The sequence below is a fragment of the Chrysochloris asiatica genome, unplaced genomic scaffold (genome assembly GCF_000296735.1).
Source record: "Chrysochloris asiatica unplaced genomic scaffold, ChrAsi1.0 scaffold00266, whole genome shotgun sequence".
Lineage (NCBI taxonomy): Eukaryota > Metazoa > Chordata > Mammalia > Afrosoricida > Chrysochloridae > Chrysochloris > Chrysochloris asiatica.
Genome location: NW_006408784.1, coordinates 3,334,599 through 3,343,799, shown reverse-complemented (window position 1 = coordinate 3,343,799; position 9,201 = coordinate 3,334,599). Strand labels below are relative to the sequence as shown.

The following is a 9,201-nucleotide window of genomic DNA, read 5'->3' as shown; positions in this document are numbered from 1 at the left end:
ATTATATATATTTAAAACTAATGTATACTACCCTGGAGTCCTGGTGTAGTGCTATGGGTTAATGCAACAAACTGCAAAGTCATTTGATTTGCAAGGTCGGCGGTTCAAGCTCACCAGCTGCTCCTTGGAAACCCTATACAGGGTCACTATGGGTCGGATCGACTTGACAGCAGTTAACAACAATGACAATATAGTACCCTGCAATACAGCAGTTCCATTTCTAGCTATCTTATCCTAGAAACGAGCGGTGATGTGGCACTGTCAGTTAAGCACGGACAGCTAACTGCGAGGTTGACAGTTCAACACCCCCCCAACTTCTCTCAGAAACCCTGGGCAGGGTTGCTGTGAGTGATGACCCACAATAGCAGTTCTAGAGCTACTTAGAGAAGTGGTCTGTGAGGCTTGGACAAGGCTGCTGAGTATGGGCTGTGTGGAGTGTGAAGAGCACAGCTCAGCTCCATTGCCGCCATCTTGAGGGAAACCTGGGGTCATGGTGGAGGGAACCTGGCTGGACTCATCATGGAGGGGAAGATGAAGGCCGTGATAGAGGCACAGGGCTCCAGAGGCGGTTTCTACTTCAGACTAGGCAGGCAGGCTGAGGACAGAGGGAGTAGGGAAGGGTTCCTGGCAGAAAACAAAAAACAAACTCAGTGGCATCCAGTTAGTTCTGTAGAACAGAGTAGAAGGGCTCCTTAGGGTCTGCAAGACTGTAAATCTTTTCGGGAGCTGATAGCCTCATCTTTCTCCTGAGGAGCATATGGTGATTTTGAACTGCCAGCCTTGCAGTTAGCATCCCACCGCTCAACCCAGTGCAGCACCAGGGCTCCTTTTCCTAGAGGAGTGGTACCTGAAGAGGTCTTAAAAGATGAGGAGAAGTGAACTCACTGACAAAACTTGAGCAAAAGTTAGGAAGCAAGAGAGGATACAGTCATTTCAAAAACTGAGCAGTTTGGTGTTAGTGATTTTAGGGTGTGAACTACGCAGTGGTGAGAGATATGGTTGGAGAAGGTGGTACGAGCTGATTGTGAAGGGTCTTGGGCTTACCCCTTACGATGACATGGTTGCTGTTCTTAGTACCATTGAGTTGTTTCCGACTCATAGGGTTACCGAAGAGCGGCTAGTGAGTTTGAACCACCGACCTTGCAGTTCAAGCCAACCTTGTGGTCCACAGCAGGACTCCTGAGCTGAGGTAAATCACTCTAAAGGGGAGTGACTGTCAGCTCCTCAGGAAGGTCCTCAGGGTGTGGAGGGAGAGGCTGCAGGAATCAGGAGAATTGGTAAGTGGCTGCAGCTGTGATGGGTGGGGGACCCGAGAACTTCAGGCCAGCTGGATAGGGAAGCTTCAAGGATGGGTTTTTGGCTTGGAGTTGGATGAAAAATGATACCATTTTCTGAGATGATGGTCACAGAGGGAAGAAGAGCTCCTTGTTAGTCAGCCTATGAGGGAGAATGATCCAGGGCCAGGATTTTACAGAGCTTGTGGGATCAGGTTTCACTCCTCAGGGCCTCCTGAGGGGTTACCACAAGCTCCTAAGAGTTCCTCCTTTGTCTTTGAGCCTGATGTCCCCCTCCCCACTAAGGTGCAAATAAAGGGAGGGCAGTGGACAGCCCTTTGAGCAGGTCCCAGTATCAAAAGAACATTCCCAGAAACTTCAGCTGAGGGGCACTCATCTGTGGGTCCAGACCTAGGACACCAGCAAGTCCTTCTTGATGAACCCAGCATCTTCTCTGACCAAACTCAAATCCCCCTAGAGGAGGAAACTCTATCCATAGCTTGTTCAACAGTTGTGTGCAGTAAGTAAGCCGTGCCAGGTGGACTCTGGGAACACAGGCAGGGTGATATCCAAGGACTGGAACAACATGGGTTCCACTTCCCCAGAATGAGCTCACATCAGCCTGCAGGTCTGAACAGCAGGTCCAGAGGCCCCTGCTATGACAGTCCAATCGTAGGTGACTCCCAGGGAGAAGGGGGGAAGAGGGGCAGTGTACCCAGGATGCTTTTTACCAAACGGCCCTAATACATTCACTACCTAAGTTGGGAGGTCAGAGGTCTCTGCCAACACCCTGAGGAGAGGAAGGGGAAAGGGCTTCCTCTCCTTCCAAGGGACACACTGGGGCATGGTGTTCCTGCAGGATCTCCAGATCCCTGCTCAGGTATGCATTCTGTGGAGGCACCTGGGAAGCTTGAGTCTAGAGTCAGCTCCTGCCAGCTTCCTCCGTCTTAAACTGACCCCTAGGGAGCGTCTGCAACACAACAGGGCCATGAGGGCTGATCCCTGGGCTTCCCCACCCTAGGAACTGTGATTTTGTTCCTCCAAAAGCCAAAGTCTGGAGCTGCACATTACAGGAGCCTGAACCACGAAGCAGATTCAGTTTCGTCAGGAGGACCTGGGGCCTCCAGAGCTTTATGAAGCCTAGTTGCTCACAGGAGCCCACAGCTTTGTTGGGGTGTCCAAGGTCTGATCTTTGAACTGTCCTTCCCCAACCTTCGTAGTCAGTGGTAAGAAATAGAGCCAAGTCAGTCAAGTTGCCCTACTGGATGCTAATGAACAGGGCTGCCCACTGTGTGCACTGACCAATCACCACACTAGACTGAAAAGTCCTGAGAGAAAGTGAGGGAATGCTCTGGGGTGGGTGAAATAAATTAATATGTTTCTGTGCTTATAAAATAATCTCTGGGTTTTATATTCAGGAAAAAAATATACTGTGTGGCGCTGTAGGATAAGCACTGGACAGCGAACCACAAGGTCAGCAATTTAAACCCACCAGCTGCTCCGTGGCAATGTGGGTTAATGCACTGGACTGCAAGGTCGGTTTGAGCCACAAGGTCAGCGGTTCAAGCTTACCAGCCACTCCTCAGAAACCCAATGCAGGGTCGCATACATCGAAAACAACTCCACAGCGCTTAATAACAACAACAACAAGCTGCTCTGTAGATACCCTATACAGGGTCACTATGAGTCAGACCCGACTTGATGGCATTTGACAACAACAAAAAAGAGACCAACTCTTCTATGCCTATTTTTCACCATCGCTTTATGCAACATTTTTTCTGGAAGGGCAATGGCATAGTGTGGGGTCTATGAAAGCAGCTAACGGGTTGCAGGGAACACCAACCACTGGTGGTTAAGCCCTGAGTGAGGCCCAGGCTCTACTCTGTCTCTGACCTCTTCAGACACAAGGCCTTATTTTGACATCATCTTGAACCACCTTTATCCAAGAGTAAAACAGGAGATGCAAATTGCTGACTCAGCACCCCTTCTTATGCTAACCTCCAAGACAGCACAAGAATGAAAGAAATGTCATAGATTAAAGGTCTGTTTCCTCATTTGATTTTCACAACAAATCCTCGAGATTGATGTAGCAAGCTGTACTGGTTTGAATAGTGTGCCCCTAAAATTCATGTCCACCCAGAACCTCAGAATGTATCCTTATTTAGAAATGAAGTCTTTGCAAATTGCAATTAGTTAAGATGAAGTCAGACTGAACTAGAAACCCACTCCCATCGTGCTTACTTCCATCCATAGCAACCCTACATAGGACATGATAGAATCTGCTCTTAAGGGTTGTAAGACTGTAAATCTTTACAGGGGCAGATTGCCTCATTTTTCTCCCATGGAATGGCTTGTGGATTTGAACCACCAACCGAGGAGAACACAGACACACAGGGAACATACCATGTGAAGATGGAGGCATTGGCTGGAGGGATACATTCATAATGCCAGGATTACCAGGACACACCAGAAGCTAGGAGAGGACAAGGCAGGATTCTCCTCTAGAGCCTTCTGAGGGAGTACAGCGCTGCTGACCCTGTCGGATCTCTAGCCTCCAGAACTGTGGGAGAGCAAGTATCTGTTGTTGTAAGTCTCCCAGTTTATGTTAATTTGTTATGACAGCCTTATGAAATGAACGCATAAGCTCTGCTTTATGACTGAGGAAAATGAGGCTCAGAGAGGCTGAGAGTAACTTATCCAAGGTTGCATAATTCTTCAGAGTAGAGTCTAAATACAGTTCTTTCTGTGTGCCTCCAAGGCCCACCTCCACACTCTGCCTCTAAGGAGGGCTCAATCAAAAAAACTGGGGGACTCAGTGTTTGTCCCACACTAAAGGTTCTCTGACTGGATCTGGTCTCAAAAGTTGGTCCCTAACACATATTCATCCCACATGCAATGACCCCACCACCCAGGCAAGTTGACGCGCTTACTGATGGCCTTGGCAGTGCCTGGAGCGGGCTCTCCTCCCTCCTCCCTTTCATTTTTGCTCTCACTGTGAGCACAGCACCATGACATGTGGCCACCTGACTCTGACCTTGGAGGTCCTGTCCCTGCAGTTCAGCATTAAGGGTGCTCAGCACAGAATCATCATCCCCTAATCCAGCTCAAAGAACCCAACCCTAACCCTACCACCCAGCCCAGATCTCAAAGGCATATATGCTGGCCAAAGCAACCTAAAGGGTTCTGGGCCTCTTTCAGCTATAGAAGTTCTCATGTGTTTCTGGTCCAAATGAGGCACCAACCAGGCGGAGAAGAGGTTTTGGAGCTGACCTGGATGAACTAGCTCTGGTGTCTCAGTCCTGAAGGGACCTTGGAAACGTCAATACAGGCATATTTAAAAAAAAAAAAAAAAGATTTCCTAATCTTTATTTCTATTTAAAACAGTTATCTAAGAGTACTTAGTCTTCATTTCACAGTAAATGCTTTAAGTTGATTATTTCTCTATGTGCGTATTATTCCAAATGCATCCCTGACCATATACATTTTGTTTTTTATTGTGTTAAAAATATATATAACAAAACAATTGCCATTTCAACATTTTTACATGTATTATTCAGTAACATTAATTATGTTCATCAATTTGAATAACCATCATTACTACTCAATTCCAGAAATTTCCATCACCCTTAGCAGAAACTTGTTTGTTGTTGTTGTTGTTAAGTGCCATCGAGTCGAATCTGACCCATAGCAACCCTGTATAGGATTTCCAAGGAGCAGCTGGTGAGCCTGAACTGCCAACCTTGTGGTTCAAACCAGTTTTGCAGTCTAGTGCATTAACCCACAGCACCACATCAGGACTCCTAACAGAAACTGAGTGCACAAAAACTTTGGTCTTTATGCATTTGCCTATTTCTAGATCTTTCATATAAATGAAACCATATAATGCTTTTCTTTTTATATCAGACTGATTTCACACAGAATGATGTTTTGGAGGTGTACTCCTGTTGTAGAAACGTCATGTCTCTTCATGACTAACAGTACATGTTTTCTTCAGTGGTGTTTGTCTGCAGGTATGAAGCTGCTAGTGTTTGCCAAAATCATCCAAAGTTTTAGAATAAACCGACTATTGGTGAGACAACACTGGGATTCCAGCGAAAAGGGGAACTTGTCAGCCTTCTCTAGAACTCAGCTTCTCCTCAGTCCCATGAGGGAGGAGTAAAGATGCTCTGGGATGACCCTCCCTCCCCAGCTCCGACACTCTCTGCTGTGACTCTGTGAGTGAGAAAGTGCAAAACCAACACTGGTTCAGAAAACATGGATTTGTTTGGACTGAGTCTTCTCCTCCTCTTCCGTCTCTAAACCCTTTCCCACAAAGACACCCACTCATTGAAAGTGAATGATCTGTTGATTTTTAAAGAGTGATTTCTTGGTTCCAGTTCCAAAAACTATTTCTTGACTTCAAAGCCATAGGGTCCTAAAAGGGATGCTCTGGGTCCTCCCAGATTCAGCAAAGGTGAAGCAAATGAAAGAAGGTGATGAAGAGGGAGGCAGAGCTGCACAGACTTTCCCCAACCCTTTAGCAGCAAAGAGCTGAGGCTGGCTGGCTGGGCTCATGAGAGACCCACCTTTCACCTTACCTGCTCCACACAGTCTGGGATCTCAGGCTCACAGGGCAGTGTCCCTGCACTTTCCACCGACAGTACATCCTTCAACAGCTCCTCACACCCTGTGGACAGACAGGCAGACAATGAAGGGTCAGAACATCAGCCTAGCACATAGCTTTCCCTCTGACTATGGTTGTCATGGGTCTTAGATCGGAAGGGCTGTGGGGAGAGCAGTCGATCCATTTGAAGGCAGGAGGGACTGAGCACCCTGCTATGAAGAACCTGGTTTGGGCACTGTAGAGGGGGCTGAGACTTAGACCCCTTCTTCCACGGAGTTAGCCCCAGCAGGGAACACAACATAGAGGGCAAGTTGGCACTCAGGAAGCAAGGAGGGCTTCTTAGAAGAAGGGATATAATACAAGACTGCCCAGTCTGACTCAATGGGGCTCCAAACACAAACACTGCTCTCAGGGTGAGTCTTTCACCATCTTAGCCTTCAAACTGCATAGCATCTAGGATAGGGCCACCCTCAGGATGGCTCGACTGCCTGTTGACTCAGGTACTTCTCTCACAGATGACATTCCTGAGCAAACACCCCAAAGTTCGAATGGTCAAAGGAGGTACCATCTACTGAACACCTACCTTGGAGCTGGGTGCATGGAAAGTGCACAGACAAGTCCACTCAGAAAACCTTTGCAGGTGGTCCCGACAAACCGCACTTACTACATCCATTTGGGCTTTTTTTTTTTACATTTTAACATTACTTTGGACATATTGTCAGGAGGGACCAGTCGCTGGAGAAGGATATCACATTTGGTAAGGATGGAGGGTCAGGGAAAAAGAGGAAGACCCCCAGTGAGATGGATTGACAAAGTGGCAGCATCAATGGGCTCAAGCGTGGCAACGATAGTGTGAGGTTGGCCCAGGATCGGGCAGTGTTTCGTTCTGCTGTGCATAAGGTCACAATGAGTCGGTACTGACTTGATGGCACCTAACAACAACACCAACATTAGTACCATGGACTGCATAGAACACTGCAGCTGGGAATCTGCTGGAAGTACCTCTCTATGAGATCCAGTGTCATGACTGACTAGTCCATGGATGGTCTGCATTAAAGCTGGTGTCGGCGTAGGGAATTGTGATGCCAGCTCAACTGTGAACCATTCCGCCTTCATTGCTGACACCACTGATGCCAACTTCATTGTAGACCAGGCCAATGGTGTGATCTTATTGAGTGTTTCGTACCATAAAAAGCATCCGTTGATCATTGGAAGCGGAATCGTTCAAGTTTTCTACCTGTAACACCTATACGGCTTATGTTGGTGTTGTTCTTAAGTACCATCGAGTCTGTTCCGACTCATAGCAACCCTGTATAGGGTTTCTGAGAAGCAACTGGTGGGCCTGAACTGTGGTTCTCAGTCCAGTGCTGATTCACAGCGCCACCCAGGAGTCCAATAATAAGATGTCTTGCCATCGAAAGGTTATATATAATGTTTCTAAATCCCAAAGACAAATATAGGTCAGATCTGTAAACAGACTGGTAATAAAAGTCAATAATAATGAAAACTAAAAAAAAAAAGTATTTAATTTACATCAGAACCAACTAACAACAGAGACATGGGGACTCCTGGTTACTGGGACCTGCTTGTGCCATACTTAGCCCTCGCCTCCCTTTCCTTTGTCCCGTGCTTCTCCTTACATAATTCCTGCTTCCTTCCCACCCTCTCAGGACCTTGAGACACTCCAAAGAGAAGGCTTCAGTCTGAGCCACACAAAACTGGACAGTGTGGTTCCCTTCATGGACAACTCAAGGGCCTACGCTCTCCTAGTAGTAAATCGTGTTTTCTCTTTTGGTTGTGTTTTAGCCACTTGGCTAGTGATCTAAACAGTAGCTTAGTAATCAGATTGACCATATTCTGCCTCCTGTCTCCCACACAACTGACCTTTTATAAGGGGGAGTGGGGCAGGGAGAGAAGGAAAGATTAGGAGGAATTTTAGGAAAAGATAAGAAAGGGGAAATCAATAAAGAAAACTAAAAAGGGAGGAAGACAGGGTGACCAACTTATCCTAGTTTGCCTGGGACTGCCCTGGTTTTAACACAAGAAGTCCCACATCCCAGGAAATCCCTCAGTTCTGGGAACACTGTATGGTCGGTCACCCTAGAGGCAGATGCAGAAGGAGGGCAGGAAAGAGGAAAAGGCAGAAGAAAGAAAGCAAAGACAGTGTTGCTCTCCATCAGGGACAGACACTGGGGAAGGCAGAGGAGCACTGTGCCCTGAATCCTGTGGGTCCAAGCATCCCTGGCCCCAGGGTTGGGGGACTCTGTGGCCAACGTTCAGAGTGACCTCCACAGCTAGAACATCTGCGGGAGCCCAAGATCCCTCCTGTAGCCCCCCTGGGTAACTGGGGACAGAACTCACATCCAGAGCCCACCCTGGTACCCCCCATGGGGAGAGATCAGTTGGACAGGATCTGAGAGAGCCCCTAGCTGCACGGCGCCCAGGAGACCACACCTTTCATGGCGAACACTCCCCGGCAAAAGTCCTTGAAGTTGATTCTCCCCAGGTCATTGGGATCCAAATATTTCACAAGTTTTTCCACCTGTGGGAAAAAAGGAGGGAGAGGTGTGAAGGACCAAAGATATCCCAGAAGGCTCAATGAGGAGAGGCTGGGATGAAGGGTAGGATCCTCAGTCAAGGCAGCCCATCTCTTCCCTCCACTTAGTGGTCAGCACCTAGCTCCCAAGCTAGGGAGCACTTTATTCAATAGACTTTGAGTGAGGAAATGCGAAACCAACACTGGTTTAGAAAACATTGATTTGTTTGGACTGAGTCTTCTCCTCCTCTTCCGTCTCCAAACCCTTTCCCACAAAGACACCCCCTCATTAATAGTGAATGATCTGTTGATTTTTATAGAGTGGTTTCTTCACACAAAAATAATACAAAGTCTTTACAGGAGATCTAGAAAAGAAAATGAAACAAAACCCCGCCATTCCCTGCTTCTCCTTTCTTTAAAGACAATAATTGTATAGCACTTGTGAAAATTATTTAAAAATATTTAAAATGACAAATTAAATAAGAGAATAAGGCAAAACCAACTGTGGTCGGGATCATGGTTACATGTGCAGAATGGTACAGGAAGGAGAGGGCACTAGGGATACTTCTGGGGTACTGATGATATGCTGTCCCTGGGTGGTGCAAACAGTCTATTAGGTTAACAGTTAGATCCTACCCTGAGGTGCTGTGGAAGAAAGGCCTGGCAATTAAAGTCAATTATTGAAAATCCTATGAAGACTTGACGGCACTTCACAACAACAACAACAAAGAAGCACAGTTCTACTCCCATACATAAGGGGTTACCATAAGTTGGAATCAACTCCAGGG

The 9,201-nt window shown here is 47.1% G+C and overlaps 1 protein-coding gene and 1 pseudogene across 1 annotated transcript in view; one reads left to right on the top strand and one right to left on the bottom strand.

Moving 5' to 3' along the window:
• The window catches only part of LOC102820731, a 5,407-nt pseudogene extending 1,035 nt beyond the window's left edge, over positions 1-4,372 (top strand).
• Positions 1-9,201, bottom strand: part of RAB11FIP4 (RAB11 family interacting protein 4 (class II)) — a gene marked incomplete at its 5' end in the record, with an annotated part of 131,961 nt that overhangs the window by 86,925 nt on the left and 35,835 nt on the right. The window contains 2 exons of the mRNA XM_006874229.1: positions 5,852-5,940; positions 8,332-8,419. Of these exons, the coding sequence (XP_006874291.1) occupies positions 5,852-5,940; positions 8,332-8,419 (177 nt within the window). The remainder of the gene's footprint in view (positions 1-5,851; positions 5,941-8,331; positions 8,420-9,201) is intronic.